The sequence below is a fragment of the Sceloporus occidentalis genome, unplaced genomic scaffold, assembly GCF_023333645.1.
Source record: "Sceloporus occidentalis isolate IW3139 unplaced genomic scaffold, rSceOcc1.0.p SCAF_3, whole genome shotgun sequence".
Taxonomy (NCBI): Eukaryota; Metazoa; Chordata; class Lepidosauria; order Squamata; family Phrynosomatidae; genus Sceloporus; species Sceloporus occidentalis.
In genome coordinates, this window is record NW_028316983.1 from 167498824 (window position 1) to 167516480 (window position 17657).

General features: G+C 42.8%; 1 protein-coding gene across 4 annotated transcripts in view; it reads left to right on the top strand.

Annotated features, from left to right (window-relative positions):
- RANBP9 (RAN binding protein 9) overlaps positions 1-17657 on the top strand; it is a 49751-nt gene that overhangs the window by 16686 nt on the left and 15408 nt on the right. For all 4 annotated transcript variants that reach the window (XM_089516792.1, XM_089516793.1, XM_089516795.1 and 1 more), the window contains exons 3-7: positions 6983-7035; positions 8329-8496; positions 9263-9285; positions 10634-10818; positions 17054-17166. In XM_089516792.1, the coding sequence (XP_089372918.1) occupies positions 6983-7035; positions 8329-8496; positions 9263-9285; positions 10634-10818; positions 17054-17166 (542 nt within the window). The remainder of the gene's footprint in view (positions 1-6982; positions 7036-8328; positions 8497-9262; positions 9286-10633; positions 10819-17053; positions 17167-17657) is intronic.

A 17657-nucleotide genomic window follows, 5' to 3' on the forward strand; every position in this document is an offset into this window, starting at 1 on the left:
CCCATGCTCTGTGCATTAGTGTAGAGACATCGCAGACCATGGTTCCCTTTTACTTGCTGCCTGTGCAAGTTTTTTTGCCTCCCACTGTTGGGTCCTTGCACTGTTTGCCTTGTTTCCTCTATGTCAGTTTGACTATTTTCGCCATCCCTTTCGCCTTCCTTAATATTGTCTCCCTTCCCCTCGGAACTCAGTTTAAAGCTCTCCTGATCAAGTTCTTGAGACTGTTGGCAAAAACATTTCTTCCAACTGGCGTGAGATGCAACCCGTCTGTTGCAAGAAGTCCCTCCTCATGGAACTGCAGCCCATGATCGAAGAATCCAAATCCTTCTCGGCGGCACCATCTGCGAAGCCAGTTGTTCACATCTGCTATTTTCCTCTCCCTTCCTGGACCGTGCCCTTCAACTGGCAGAAGAGACGAGATGACAACCTGTACATCCATTCCTTTCAGCTTCCTACCAAGCGCCTCGTAATCCCTTTTGATGTTCTGAGTGCTGTGTCTTGCAGTATCATTAGTTCCCACGTGGACCAAAAGGAAGGGGTATTGGTCAGTAGGCTTGACCAGTCTTGTCAGCCTCTCTGTCACATCCCGGATCTTTGCACCAGGAAGACAACACACCTCTCGAGACATCTTGTCAGGCCTACAAATCACTGCTTCTGTACCCCTCAGCAAGGAGTCCCCCACTACGACCACACGCCTCCTCCGAGGCTTAGCAGCGACTGTTCCCTCGGGTGGGACTCTCAGGCTCCCCTGCTCTGTCCCAGAAGTCTGTCCAGGCTGCTCTTCTTCATCCTCCTTGATAAGGGAAAGAGCTTCGAATCGATTCTCTAGCTGCAAGCTCCCCGAACAATTCCTTCTTGGCTTACTTCTCTTTGTGACATTCCTCCAGCTGTCTGCCTCCTCTGTTTGGCAAGTGACCTCTTCCACCCTAGCATCTTCCTCTGCGTGGTACTCATCCAAGATGGTTAGTTCTATTGTGTCCAGGAAATCCTCTTGTTCCCTAATATGCTGAAGTGTAGCTACTCTGGACTCCAGCTGCTGCACTTTCTCCTCCAAGAGTGCTACCAACTTGCACTTGGTGCATGTGAAGTTCTCCACTTCTGTAGGCAAGAAGAGAAACATCCCACAAGAGTTGCAGGTGACTGCGCAGATCCCTCGTTGTCCATACCGCAAAGTCTTTAGTAGTAAATATAACAGTCAATCTACTGGAAATACTTCTTGAAAGGTAAGTACTGGCTGCTATCTTACACTTAAAGGGAAGGTACTGTTTCAATATCTGATTCTAACCTGATGCCACTTGAGCAGAGTTGTTGAGTTAAAGAAAATGAAAATTCACGCGCCGTTAGGCGCGCGGCTCTGGAAGGTGGTATATAAAGCTAGTCTGCTAGCTCCGCCCCCTTGTGACTCACAGATGTGACTCACAGAAGCTCCGCCCCTTCACCAACAAGCACACGGTCTCAAGCACACGGTCTCAAAATGGCTGCCAAGCAGCTCCTCTCCTTCTCCTCTCTCTGGCCGGACTGTTCTGGAAGGCTCTGGAAGGTGGTATATAAAGCTAGTCTGCTAGCTCCGCCCCCTTGTGACTCACAGATGTGACTCACAGAAGCTCCGCCCCTTCAGCATACATAGTATCTTAGATTCTTTTGTTAATTGAGTGTATTACAAAAGTATTTTTTTTTCAGATGAACCTTTAAATTCCTTATTATAGGACTAGTCTGCAAGGACAACTAACTAAAAGTAGTTATCTGTTATATTAATATTTCAATTTTTTTCTCCAAGGCGTTCATGGTGGTGTCTGTGGCCTTCAATTTCACTTTAGTCCTAACCAATCATTTTGATTACAAGATGGACTTTTTTAAAAAGTGCTCATTAAATTTCCTGGCTCAGAATAAAACTACAGAGTTAAACATATCCATCAATACAGTCAGCCTTCTGTATTCATGGATTCAGCCATCCACATCTTTAAAATATACAGTATATTTTTAATCCAAAAAATAAACTTTGATTTTGTCATTCCCTATAAAGAATACAATTTTACTATACCACTATTTATAATGATACTTGAGTGCCCATGGATTTTGGTGTGGCGGGGGGTGGGGGACTAGAACCAAACCCCAGAGGATACTTTACAAAACAAATTGTTCAACTGTTTTTCTTTGTAAAAACGAATCAGAAATGTTATAAAAATATTTGAGGTAAGGTCACACTTTTTACATTGCACCAAAGGTCAGATGAGAACCCTGTGCCCAGCTAAATGATGCTTTGGTAGAACTTGCATCAGCCCTAGAAACCTTGACCCATTTCTAAAAATGACGTTGCAGTCAAGGCATATCTGGAGGTTTTGTGTTTCTCACTCCTTCGACGGGCTATTATGTAAGCCATATACAGTTGTCCCTCTACTTTTGCAGGAGTTGGGGTGGAAGACCAGTACAAAAGTGGAAAAACCATGAATAACTAAGGCCCCACCCACCTTCATCCCAGGCACAAACTACCGAATAATCACATTCACAAAAGTGAAAGCCATGAAAGCGGAGGGGCAACTGTAGTTTTAGCCAGGCAACCAAAGAGTGTGGGCATAACTTCTGTTTTGATTTTGTGCATTCTTACACATCGAGGAGTAGTGATTGTGAGTTCTCTTTCAAAGTTCCTGGCTAAGGTAGAATAGTAGCTCATAACTTGTAGTCATAGTTAAGCAAAACTGATATGTACTGTCATCCCAGAATAATTTCTTTTTGCCTTTCTGTATTTTCAAACAACATGCTATTAGAATTCTTTCCAACTTGTGGCACATAATAGTTCTATAGTAAATTTTGTGTTACTTTCAAAAGATAGGAGGCAAATTAGCAATGAAGTAATTATGAATTTATCAGTTAACTAAGCTGCAGAGTACTGAGAGTTAGACTGGAGTCCCAATTTGGAGCCTGGATGTGTAAAGCAGTATAGGAAATGTGTCCAGATTGAAACATCTAATCTTACATGATTTTTATGTTTATGTAAATAAACCCAGGAGGCTCATGTACAGAGTATGCACACAGAGAGAGAGAGCACGCAGTCCTAAGTAGGGTTGGGTTCTGGAGTAGTAAAGTGTCTGATCCTCTTATCACTTTCAAATTTTTGCTAGCTCACTCTTGCACTGCACTATTGTTGATAAGATTTACACCCATGGCACTTTCTGGGAGCCTTTTTTGGATGGAGTACATATAGTCTACCACCATGACACTCTTTACAAACCCCAAAAGGACACCCTCTGCCCTATTCTGGACACCTTTCAAGGGAAACAGTATTGTTCCTATACTTAGAATATACAGCGCACCCGCTCCATACGCAGGCATGCCATACGCTGCTTCCAATTTACGTGGAAGCTGTGCTGTAATACTTTCAGTGGTGCGCACAGCTGCTGGCACGTCGCACCACTGCATGCACAAACCCCATTCATTATAATGGGGCTCCATCATAGGCGGAATTCACCTTACGCGGGGGGGGGGGGTCCAGAATGGATCCCCCTCATAAGGCAAAGTTCCACTGTATTTGAATCTTTTAAAAGTGCATCCTACAGATTTTCAGGACAGATACATAAAGCTCTACACTCAAACAGGCTTGTATTGCAAAATGTGGGCCTCTGTCTTACTTAGTTTGGAAAACACTTGTTTACTTTTTTGTGTGTAATGTTTTGGTAAGTTTTGTTTGTTTGCTGGTAACATTCTGATGTTTCTGAATGCAGTGCAACATGATGCATGAGGCCCATGCCTCCTTCTCAGTAACTCGTATGATGTGGTCATGGTAGCCATTTTTAATAGACCTACTGAAAAGAGAAATGCTTTGCAGGAGTTTCACTGCTAAACATACATACACATGTTCAAATGCTTGCCTGGCTTTTATGTAAATACAGCTGCCTGATCTGCTGTAGGCCCAGATATATTTGTGGACTACATTTATGGGCAGTTTAATTATCCCTCCCCCCCCCCCCCCAATGTTTATACTGTGATTGGTTGGATGGCCATATTTTTTTTTCTTTAAAAAAAAAACTTTGGAAATAATGTAATGTGATTACTGCTTTTATGTATAAAATAAATGGAATGGAAGTAGCGGCTGTTACTCTTATGCATGTTAAACCCATGTCTGGGACTGTGGAACTATCCTAAATGGCTTAGCTGTACACTGTTGTAATGATGCCACTAAGCTTGTGATAAAAACAATATTCGGTGTTTGAATGTCTTGCATTCAGTATAAATGTAAGAGGTTAAACATACCGTAAGTCTAGAAATTCTGTAAATGTATTCTGAAGTTCTTTGTTGCTTTCCCAGAGTCTCCTACTAGGCAAGTTAGTGATTTGAAATCAATTTGTAGCAACTTTTAGATTTATGATTAATGTTACAAATGAATTGATGCTTCTTCTTGACAGTCTGAAGATCTAATTGGGGGCTAGAATTATGAGGGAATGAGAAAAAATACTGTCAGTTGAAGAATAGCAGCGCAGATTAGAGAAACTTTCTCTTCCCAAATTATGCAACCAGTTACTTCATATTTCAAATCCAGATCATACTTTTATGCTGTAGAAATGAATATAGCAATACAGTGGTGCCTCGGGTTACGAAATTAATTCGTTCCGCGGCCGCTTTCGTAACCCGAAAAGCCTTCGTAAGCCGAATTGCCATAGGCGCTAATGGGGAAAAGCTGCGATTCCGTGCGAAAAAGCCGAAAAAAGCACCAAAAGTTTTTTCGTAACCCGAAAAAACATTCGTAACCCGGAACAATAATTCCCTATGGGATTTTTTCGTATCCCGAAAATTTCGTAACCTGGGTATTTCATATCCCGAGGTACCACTGTATTATGATTACATTTATGCTGATGGCTTCAAGCAGTTTACAGTCTGAGGGAGCGGATCGAATGACTTATGAATTAATGTTATTGACAACATTCACAAGTCATGGAATGGTTTTGAGTGAGATAATCATAAGAAAACTCAGTGCATATGTCACCTTCTGAAATAGATCATAAAATATATGGCTTCATTACAGTATCATGACAAACCTTGGTTGCCTGCAGGCTGCAGCCCTAGTTGGAAACCAAAGTGGTGTTTGTGGTTTGAAACACTGTAGCACAGCTTAGTGACAGTCTGTAGTGTGTTGCCCTTCTGCCCTACCAGAGACCTATTTGCTACTACTTTCCTCAATATTTGACCAAGTGACATCTGCTGCTGTGTTACTGATTAACTACACCTAGTGAATGGGGTAGCTGAGAACCCCAGTCATGCCTCCAGGCAGTACCCAGATTTCTGGATAAATGGTTCATTCTTTTCAGGATACTATCTCCATACACTGCTGCGTTTTTCTTTTTTCTGTTCACTTGCTTTTCACTTGAAGTGTCAAAGTTCTGTTAATTCCAGCCTGCTTTGATAACTTACTTCTAAGTAAACATGAGATTGGGCTGTAATAACTATCCAGAAGCAAGCGATGGTAATTATTGAAAAAATAATGCTTCTTCATGAAATGGAAAGTGAATGTTGGTGCTGTTTACTTGATATCCATAAATACTAATGTTCATAATTTTTTTCTGTATTTATTTTTTAATTTAATGGAATGCCACAATCCCACAATTATTAAGAATAAAAATAAATACAGATCAGAATTCTGTATTTCCCACCCTAATCACTAAGAGTGGGTTAGGACAGGAAGGGGGGAAGGCTGGGATAGGAGCAGCGCCAGGGCGATTTGGAAAAGCTCTTATGATAATTACTGTCCCCACCCTTTACCCTAAACTAACATGATTAGGGCACCTTATGAGCCTAGTTTGATGAAGTCCTTAGTTTGCCAAGTCGTTTATGACTTATAACAACCCAATTACAGTTTTCTTGGTTAGATTTTTTTCAGTGGTGGTTTGCCTTTCTCCTTCTCAGGGGCTTAGAGAGCATGACATGCATGAGATCATCAAGTAGATTTCCATGGTTGAACAGGGATTTGAACCCTGCTCTCCCAGTGTCCTAGTCCAACACTCAAACCACTATACTGTACTAGGCTGGCTCAGTAATTACTAAGAATTACATTAAAGCCCAAAAATTAATTGAATAAAGTTGTTTGAATAAAGTTTAAAGTATTTCATTCTGTCAACAGAACAGGTTGCTTTACCATGATTTACCAGCCAATTTCTTATTTTAGTCATGATTATGAGATTGTTATTGGTCATATCTATGTTACCTTTCCTAGGCAAAGATTCTGTGCAACCACCAGGATTTCTCTTCCCCAAACCACTATTGCATATCTGTATAGTAGGGAGCATTTGTGACTTTTTATTTGTTTTCCTGTGTTTAACTTTCACCTACTTTTACCTGGAAGTGTCCAATAAATCCTTAACCTAATTAATTTGGAATTACAAAAGCCAAGACATTTCCATTTGAAGAGTCATTCACCCTTTGCTTCTGACTAAAATGATGTCACTTAAACTAACTTGTGATACTAATATTGGCTACATTACTCTCAAGCACATAAAGAAAAGAATGCAAAATAGAAATGTACAGCTAAAAGACCATTAATTATGTATAAATAACAATAGAAGAGAAACTGGCTCCTTAATACTTGGGAGAAAGAGCACAGACCTTTTCAGTTCATAGCAAAGATTCTGCCTAAATTAGATTGTCTTCTTGGATTCTTGTTAAACTGAAGTGCTTATGCTTCCATGCTTACAAGTCACCAATATTCTCAATAAATTGAAAGTGCAATAGAATAATTAAAGCTATACTGTATATGGAAATGTTTACCCTGGAACGTCAGTAGATCTTTAAAATTTTGGGATTGAATACAGGAATGGAACTGAACTGTGTGTTTATGCCATTTTGTCAAAAGAATATATCTGTGCCTTTTTTATTGTAGAGCTACCATGCCTTTAGTTATAAATAGCAGCTCATAGGTTTTCCATCAGCCTTGTCCTATTTTGAAGTGGTTATTTATGGAACACAAAAAGGTGAAACTTTTATTTCATTTTTACAGTTATATGGGAATTGGGCTCTCTGCTCAAGGTGTGAACATGAACAGATTACCAGGTATGATGTCCAGAAATTATTTCGGTTTTCCAGTCATCTGTTTGTTGTAGTGAGCTGTTAAACAGTTCATCTTCTATTTACCTAAATTTCTTCCAACTAAAAACAGTTTTTAGTGAAAACAATCATTGTAACATAATATAATCTGGGACAGAGAGAAGAAAGAGAGCACTGGGGTTTACATGTTGTTTATTCAGACCTTAGACAGCTCCTCACATCACATCAGAAGCTGTTCAGAATCTTAGGCCTCTTTGTCAAGGGTGGGCTGCACTGTGAAATGTTGTAGGGACACTGTAAGCATGAGGGATGGCAGCTAAAATTCATCTGTATTCATAGAAATAAGATAAGAAAAAGAATATATACCTTTGTGCCCAAGGCAGTGCTGTTATACTTGCTTCTTATACAAACTTCCGGTAAAATGAAGCACACACAATTTAGTGCAACAGATTTGGGAAAACTGTGCTCTGGAATAGTGCAACACAAAGTGGTGGTCCATGGATTGGTGCTGGTTTACAAGCTGTTAGCTGCTGGCCCCTGGCAAATTCCAGGTAAGAGAGAAGCAGTTGTAGCTAAATGAACACTGGGGAAAAATTGCTGGTTTCTCATATCAGATAGGTTGAGGATATCCATTAGATTGAAAGGTTGATATAATACATTTTTTAAAAGTGGTAATCCAGGATACAAATACTCCATCTGCTACTTATCTGTCCTGTTTTGCACTACCAATTTGAAGTCTTGATGCCCTTTCAGAAATAATTTTAGTGAAATTATTATCAAGGCTTTTGTACTCATTATGCTAGCTATATTACTGTATCCCCAACAAAAGCAATGTTTAGTAAGTCCTGAAACTACTTTTAAAAATTTAGTGGGGAAGTCACCACTGATTTCTAGTTCTAAATTTAATAAATATGCCAATTAGTGTTATATGCTGTTATAGGTATAACATGTTCTTTAAAAAGTAAAGTAAGTTTGCACTTGTATTACATCTCAGTTTTTCAGATGACTCAGTTCTTTCCCTATAAATAAATCCCTGCAGCCGATAAAACCGGAGTGGTTTTGCTTTTTTGTTTTTGCATGGCTTCAGGATTTCCTAAAATCTTGCAAATGAAGTAGTTTTTCCAAGTTCATGTCAATGTGTTCAATGTGACTTAAAATATCCGTGCTGAAATGAATGGAACATTAATTAAAGTCCAGTTATTTTAATAACTCTACTCTAAGCATGCCTGAACTTCAATCCAGTTCATCCTCTGTTCTGAGCCCTGTGGTAAATACTAAACATAATGTTTTTGCTTTTAGGTTGGGATAAACATTCATATGGTTACCATGGAGATGATGGACACTCATTTTGTTCTTCTGGAACTGGACAGCCATATGGCCCAACCTTTACAACTGGTGATGTCATTGGTTGCTGTGTAAATCTTATCAACAATACCTGCTTCTACACAAAGAATGGACATAGTTTGGGTATGAAGAAGTGGTGGTGGTGGTGATTTTACTTTGAATGCATGTAATAAAATTGTGATAATAGTATTTACAAATTTGACATAGTAAGAATTATGCACGCACAGCATCCACCTACAGTTCAGAGTTTCAGAAGCAAAGTTATATCTGCATTACCATTATGGATGCAGCTGTGCATTTTCAGCTGATTCTTATCTTTCTTCCCTTGCTGAAAAAGTTGAAAGAACCCCTTCATTTGTGCATTTGGTTGCATATTTGGTTACTGCAACAATGTCATTCAGCAGAAGAGTTGCAATCAATGAGTAATTCAGCATGCAGAAACCAATCCCGCTGTAGGATCTCAGTCTTCTTTTTTTAATGTTAAAAGTAAAAGTACTACATTGTATCAGATGAATGCTTTGTTTCTTCCAGTAGTGTTTTTGTTAGTACTTTTTGAAGTCTTTGATCAAATAACAAAAAAGTGGGATTATACATTCATAAATTAGTTTCATGTACTTAAGCTAAATGATTTGTTTTTGAGACAGTTTACTGTCTTGTTCTGTTTGGTTCAGTGTATAATTTCAATTGTTATATTTTAGTAAGAACAGTGAATCAAACTAAACATTTTGATTTAAGAAACAACTTACCACTAGTTATTTCCTGTTCTGGTGAGACTTGGGCTGCTTCCATGTGAGTACAAGGGCACTAACATAGGATCTGTATTTAATGTTTTTAATTATATTTAAACAATTATAAATATAAAAATTTATCTAATGTCTCTTGATTACAGGTATTGCTTTCACAGATTTGCCGGTAAGATAAAAGATTTTCAATGTTTTCAATTCCTATGTTTAAAACCCTTTCCACCTGCATGTATATTTATTTTTAGATCATTTATTTTAATTGTTGTAGCAAATTAGTAATTTTTAAATTAGTCCATTACTTAATAGAAACATTGCTTTTGTTACAAGTGAGATGTTAAAGGTTTGAAAGAAACTTTTAATTTTGGTAGAAATATTGGGAAGGCACTGTAAAAGCTGTCTCCTATTTGGTATGTTAGCAGTAAGTAAGTGTTTGTCTTTCAGGCTTCAGAAAATACTTTGGTTATGTATTAGGGTGATATACAGTATAAGAGCTGCAACCTTAGTGGCACAGGACATGTTTTGCTTGCAAAAGGTCCCAGATTCAATTCTTGGTATCTCCAGTGTGAAAAAAAGGCACAAATGATAGGAGAAACGTCTGCCGTGAGACTATGGAGAGACGTTGCTTGTTAAATTTAGACCTACTAATGTGTTAACACTCTTAGTCAATATAGACAGTGCTGAGAAATATGGGCCAGTGGTCTCACTTGGCATAAGACAGTTTCTTTTGTTCCTATGATGTTCTGCCACTATCTTTGAAAAGCTATCTTTGAAGCTATCACAAGCTGTCTTTGAAAAGCTATCAAAGTCTACCAGAATATCACCCTGTAATGTTTGTGTTTTTGTGGTCAACATCACAACAGAAATCAGAACAATCTCATAATATTTGGGGAATACTGATATTTAAGCAACTGCATGGGCACAGCAACAATCTGCTCCAAAAAGGAGCTGCGAAAACGCAGCTCCTTTCCGCACCGCTGCCAAGGCACCATTAGCACCCTGGAGCGGAGCGGTGACATCTCTTGTGTGCCATACCATTTGAACACGGCACACAAGGGACATCATTGGCGCATGTGCGCCCAAAATGGCACCGGGAGAATGCAGAGCGTGTGGACGCTCCGCTCTCCTGAGCCATAATTTCAGCCCCTGGCCGCTGCAAAATGGTGGTCTGTTCCAGGCCTATGTCTGTTACTTTGTTCCTTTGCTATAAAATAGTAACATTGATCATACATTATTTTACCACTGTTAGGTCTGCTATAGATAGGGTAGCAAAAACAGTGTTTTGCTGTCTTAGTTTAAGGCCCTCAGATAGTCCTGGAATCATAATTATCTGTCTGACTATGTATATTTTCTGTGTGGCTGCATATTTACTTAAAGCAGATTTTTCTGCCAGTTGGGTTTTCACAGGTTTTGTTGCTTTTACCAGTCAGTAAAAATAACACAATGGTTTAATGCTGATGTAAAATAAATATGCTTGAATTTTGAGAGATAAAAGTATGCATTGCAATACTCTCTTGCAGCCAAACCTGTATCCTACAGTTGGACTTCAAACACCAGGAGAAGTGGTGGATGCTAATTTTGGGCAGCATCCATTTGTGTTTGATATTGAAGACTATATGCGAGAATGGCGAACAAAAATTCAAGCTCAGATTGATAGATTCCCAATAGGAGACCGGGAAGGGGAATGGCAGACAATGATTCAAAAGTAAGGTTTTGAATATTGTAATGCGTGATTAAATTACTCATTTTTGAGAGCCTTGAGACTTATCTGTTCAAGCTTACAAATCCTGTTCTTCACACCTGTATCTGTATGCTTTTGTGTGAGTGGAAGTAGTGCCTGAGAAGGACAGGTTGCTTACCTGTAACGGTATTTCTTCGAGTGGTCATCTGCAAATTCATACAAATGGGTTTTACTGCGCCTGCGCAGTGCTGTTCGGAATCATCTAGAATCACTGGGCAAAGTACACTTTGCAACAATAAGAAACTTTTTGGCGGTAACCCCGCCCCTCCTCTATAAAGCCCCGGTTCCCGCTCTTTTCCCCAGTTCCGAATTTTTCCGCCAAGAAGGCGATAGTGAAGAAGCCAATGAGCAGGACACCGAGGGGAGGATGGGCGGGATTTGTATGAATTCGCAGATGACCACTCGAAGAAATACCGTTACAGGTAAGCAACCTGTCCTCCTTCTTCATGGTCTCTGCGAATTATACAAATGGGTTAGACTGGCAAGCTTAGGTAAACGGAGGAGGGAGTGTCCTGACAACCAAGCTATGACAATCAAAGGTCCATTTATTGAAACAATAAAGGAGTTTGCATAAAAAGAGTCAGCGTCTCAATCTGCATTATACATGACATCAGCCTGCAAAATTTTTCAAAGGGAAACTCAAGACCCTGAGAGTTTTAACCTCTCAAACCTGCATAACCACAACCATCAATATTGCAGCATTTGAGGAGGCAACATATGGACCTTAAACAGCAATTGCAATGTATAACATGACAACAGACAGAATGAAAACAGGTGGGTTATAATGCAACATCACCCATCAGAATCATTAATAGTGCCCATTAATGTAAACCCGACACCAAAACTGCCCTCCCGAAGGCTGCGTCTTGTCTGGATCTGGTGTCCAGCCGATAATGCTTAACAAAGGTTAGGGGCTGGGACCAAACCGCAGCCTTACACACATTATCCAGAGAAATTCCCGCAAGGAAGGCAGAAGATGCAGCTACCGCCCTGGTCGCATGCGACCGTACCCTGGCTGGCAAAGGCTTTCCTGCTAACTCATAGCAGAGATGGATGGTATTGGCCACCCACTTGGAGAGTCTCTGGGAAGATACCGGTAGTCCCTTTCTAGGCTCCGAGTAACACTGGAAAAGTCTGTCGGAGCGACTCGAATCCGCAGTCCTCTGCAAGTAGAACGCCAGGGCTGTGCGAACATCCAAAATATGCAGACCCCGCTCCTCAGTGGTGGTCGGATTCGACGCCAGGGTAGGCAAGACAATGTCCTGACACATATGAAAAAATGATACCACCTTCGGAAGGAACGTGATATCAGTTCGGAGCACCACCTTGTCCCTATGGAACCAAAGGAAGGGCTCATCCCTCCGTAAGGCACAAAGTTCCCCTGCCCTTCGGGCAGAAGTGATAGCCACTAGGAAGACAGTCTTCCAAGTCAATAACCTCAAGTCAGTAGTGGCTAAAGGTTCAAACGGCCTGGACTGAAGAGCAGATAGTACAACGTCCAAATTCCAAGCCGGGGTAGGCGCCGAAACTTGGGGATGCAGGTTATTGCACCCCTTTAAAAAGTTTTTGACTAGAGGGTCCCTGAAAAAGGAAGGTAAACCATTATATTGGAAATAGGAACAGATGGCCGAGAGATAACATTTAACGGACACAAGGCACAGCCCAGCATCCACCAACGACATGAGGAACTCCAGCACCACCGGCACCGTGACACGCTCCGGTGTCAGCTCCTTCTCCTCCAAGAATCGGAGAAACCTCCGCCACTTGGAAGCATAGGACCTCTGCGTAGCCGGTTTCTGTGCTGCCCGGATCACTCTCTGTACTGAGAGCAGAAGCGAAGTCAGTGGCGAAGCCTCCAAGCCACCATCAGTAGCGAGTTGATGTCCGGGTGCCGAATCCTCCCGTCCTGGAGAGTCAGAAGGTCCGGGCGTGGTTCCAACCGAAGAAAATCGTTCTCGGAGAGGTGAAGAAGAGACGGAAACCACGGTTGTCTCGGCCACCACGGGGTGATGAGGATCGCGTTGGCATGGTCCCTCGACATCTTGGAGATCACTCTGGTGAGGAGAGGAAACGGGGGAAAGGCATAGAGAGTCTCCCCGGACCACTCAAAAGCAAACGCGTCTCCGAGGGAATCCTCGTGTCGCATCCGAGAACAAAACCTTGGGCAATGTCTGTTGGAGGCCGTTGCAAAAAGGTCGATCCGCGGAGTTCCCCACCGGCGAAACAGGCCGCGGACCGTCGGCGGATGTAGTCTCCATTCGTGGCAAGTCGAGACTGTCCTGCTCAACTGATCCGCCAAGGTATTCTCGTCTCCTGGCAGGTGAATAGCCTGGAGACGGATCCCTCTCGGTATGCACCAATCCCAAATTCTCAGAGTTAAGTCCAGGAGCGTCGTCGACTTGGTGCCCCCCTGCTTGTTGATGTAGTACATTACAGTTGTATTGTCTGTTCTGAGGAGGACGACCTTGCCTGTGATGTTGGGTTCGAAGGCCTTCAGGGCCTTCTTGACGGCCAACATCTCCAATGCGTTGATGTGGAGACAGGATTCCTGCAGGGACCATCTGTCCCTTATACATAGGTCCAGCGATGCATCCGTCGTTAGAGTCACCTGTGGTTGAGGCTGAACAAAGGGCAATCCGACGCAAACGTTGTGGGAGTCTAGCCACCATGATAGGGAGGCGGCGACCGGTCTCGGTACGGTCAGCCACTTGCCTGGCGGATCCGTCATGGGGTCGAAGGCCGAGAGGAACCACGACTGAAGAGGTCGCATTCGCAACCGAGCCCACGGGGTCACAAACGTGGTGGAAGCCATATGTCCTAGGGCGACCTGGACGTCCCTGGCCCTTATCCTCCTGTGAGATTGGACGGCCCTCACCGCAAGCGAAAGGGCCGAAAAACGGTCTTGAGGAAGATATGCGATGCATTCTTCGGAGTCGAGGACGGAGCCGATGAAACGGACCTGCTTGGTTGGCGACAGGTGAGACTTTTCCAGGTTGACTATGAGTCCCAAACTTGACAGGAGGTCCAGTGCAAAGCGTCTTGTGCTCTGGTCTATGGCGTGTCGGAGAACGGGACCGAGCTGAAGGTCCAGCCGCGGCCTCTTCCTGGTACCGGAAACGGTCTGGTGGAAATTTAAGCATGGCCACGTCCCTAGGAACCGCCATGTAAAATCTGTCGGTCTCAGAATCATAAAAGTAGGCGTCATCATCAGGCTCGCGCACAGGTGACGGGGAGGGGGACCTCCTCAGGTCAGCCATAGGAGCTTTCTTGCAAGGTAGGAGTTCCCTCTCTTCAAGGTCAACGCGTGGAACCGTCACAGGGTCAGAAGGACCAGTCATCGCTGTCTGTCCAGTAGCGGAGTATGAGGTGTCCGCGGTGTCAAGCCGATCCCCAACGGAGCCATCACGGGGAGTACGGTGTCTGGAATGGAGAGCCTCGGAGGAGGTGCGGCGGCGCTCTTGAGATGGTGGGGAGCGCGAACGAGACCGAGAATGGTCCCGACCACCTTCCTTGGTGACCGTGGAAGTCGAACGTGACTTAGTCTTGGCCTTTTTTGTGGGTGGAGCTTCCGGGGTAGAGACATCGGTGGAGGGAAGTCTCTTCTTAGAAGATGACTCACGGGGTGTCTCCGGTGGAAAGAACGGAATCGGCACTTCCGAGACTCTCCTGGTCGACTTGTCCTTGGAAGAGGAGCCCGACTTGGAGACCGTAGTGTGATCCTTGGAGGTCTTGGTCTCTTAGAAGACTTCTTTCCAGACTTTACCTCCTTGGGGCCGGGATCGGGAGAAACTGCCCTGCGGGACTTATGGTCAGTGGCTGCCCGCTTCTCCTTCGACTTTGAACTTGTTGGGGTCGGTACGGGGATGGATTCCGCTTGTTCATGGGCAGACTTAGAAGCGGCACTGGGTTTCGAACCATGGGCCGCGGCAGGGGCCGGGCCCATCCGCCCGAGATCATGGGCCGCAGAGACCAAAGCCGGTGGAGCGCTGGCCGGGCTAGCATGGGCGGAGGTTGGAGGAGCCGCCAAAGACACCGAGGGGGCAGACGAGGGGCGAGGGTCCCCCTCCCGGATCTTCCCCTGAGCAATGGCAGAAGTTAGCCGGGATTCCCGTTTTTTTTTCGCTTGAGAAGACATGGACTTACACATCCCGCAAGCCTTTGCATCATGATCCCTTCCCAGGCAGAGAAGACACGACGAGTGGGGATCCTGAACGGGGACCTTTCCCCCGCAAACGTCGCATTTCTTAAACGGAGGCGACATCCTAACAAAATCGGAGGTGAACAGTCCAGTGGTCGAGAAACGAGGTCAACAGTCCAATGGTCAAGCCGGGGGGGAAGCAGAAAAAGGCAAATCCAGAAGACGGTCCGAGTCAAAAGCCAAAAACAGTGATTCAAGAACAAACTAGCGAGAGCAAAGTTCCAAACAGCAGCCAAGCGCGGCGGAAAAATGGAACTGGGGAAAAGAGCGGGAACCGGGGCTTTATAGAGGAGGGGCGGGGTTACCGCCAAAACGTTTCTTATTGTTGCAAAGTGTACTTTGCCCAGTGATTCTAGACGACTCCGAACAGCACTGCGCAGGCGCAGTAAAACCCATTTGTATGATTCGCAGAGACCACGAAGAAGAAAGATGGTTAGGCACAGTTGTATCAGGTAATTAAATTTAGTTGATGAATTGAGAACAAAACCCCTGGCTTATATTACCAAACTCAGGCATTAAAATGGGCATCCATTGCATCTAATTTTAAAGATCCAAATTAGTGCATTCCCCTTCAATATTTTAACATTTGAATTAGGTAATGTGGTAAACTGGTGCTAGCTTTTTAAGTATTTGGGTGTAATCCAACATTGTAGAACAGTAGAAGGTAGCAGAAGTTGAGTGTATGTGTATGTCCACCTTCACACTGCCTGTTGACTATCACCCAGCTTCAGTGGCTTCAGTAGCACGCCTCTATTTGTGGGGAGAGCCCCAGCAGGTAGAGGTGAAATGGTAGTGGTACATGGAGAGCCTTCCTGCTGCCTCATTAATCTGTGTTTGGCTCCCATGAGGATGGGATTGCAGCTGCCAATGGCCTCTTTCCCAACATCAGCCTTTGTCTTCCATAGGCAGAATTGGCTTTTGGCTTCTTGTGGGCTATATATATTTGTTCTGTGCCTTCAAGTAGTTTCCAATTTATGGCAATCCTAAGGCGAACCACAAGATTTTCTGGGGCCGAAAATGTGTGACTCGCCCAAGGTCACTCAGTAGGTTTCCAAGGCTGAGCAGGGAATCAAATCCTGACTTCCAGAGTCACAGTCCAACGCTCAAACTATCACACCATGCTAGCTCTTGAACTATATATGCTGTAGTATATATAGGGTTCAGTACTATCTGCAGTTTCAGGCATCCATGGGAGGAGGGGCTTGGAATGTTTTCCCCATGGATAGAGGGAGGGTCTTACTTTACTATTAATGCATGCTAGATTATGCAAGTTAAGCAGCAAGACCCTTTGTCAGTATCTTTTTTTGCTATATTAGTAATCATGTTGCCATGGAAACTTCAAAATAAAGATAGGATAGTTCAGAGTATTGTGGATTTTAATCTCTTATGTTGATTCTAAAACCTTGTCTGTGTGCTTATAATTAGAAAGCTGAACAAATTATTTTCCCTCTTTATTCTGTAGCTGGTACACATCAGTTCTGTCTTGCCTTTTGCTTCAGTCCAAAAAAGAGATCACCCTGTGTCTTTTTTCTTGTAAATACTAACTAGGCTATGTCATCTACCTACCAATTGTTGCTTTGGAATTAAAGCCACTTGTCAGTGAAAGTTATGCATCTGCACCAAGGCCATACTAGCAGGTTTTGATAAAGTGAGTGACAAGAAAGCCAAGATTGCTCAACCATTCTGGGTTTAGGTGAAGAATTGCTTTTAGTTGCAAAATTAGAGGATTTCCTAGGTAGGCACATTGCTGCATGTATATGGAACCTTGTTGCTGCTTTATATGCTTCATCTCATTTTTCACTAAATATTTGATATGGCAATAGGGCTAAATCACTCTTCTCTTTCTGGGACAACTACAGTAGTTGATCTTTTCTAGGATTTTTCTCAAATTAAATTTACCTAGGCCTTTAATCAAGGATTTTTATTTATTTATTGTTAATTGCTGGGAAACTGCCTCCATGCTATATTTTTACTTGTATGTGTTTTGACATCTTTTTACAGGATGGTTTCTTCTTACTTGGTACATCATGGATATTGTGCAACGGCAGAGGCCTTTGCCAGATCTACTGATCAGACTGTACTAGAAGAATTAGCTTCCATTAAAAATAGACAAAGTAAGTGAGAACAGTGCTGAATACCAAAAGATTTTACAAATGCAAAAATGCTTCCCATGAATCTCAGCCATGGAGTTTTATTGCTCACTGTTTTTCAAATCTGAACAATCAGCTGTTGCATGATGAATTTGTTTTACTTCAGATGGTCTACAATGGCAGAGAAAAATACTTTTCTCAGTGGGTTGGTCTAATACAGTACGTATTAACTGATCATTTAATTTACTGAAAGTAGATGAATGTACAGTGGGCCCTTCGCTTTTGTGGGGGATCTGTTCTGGACCCCTCCCCTGTGTAAGCGAAAAACACATGTTTGAGCCCCATTGAAAACAATGGGATGTGTGCATGTGGCACGGAACAGCTTTTTCCCTCAAGCTGAAAGCTGTGTATGGTGTGGGTGCACAGTATATATTTATCTGTTGAAAGGTTTAATGCATTATATGAAAATTACAGTATCAATGCACTTTTGAGACACTGAGAGATGTATAACTTGT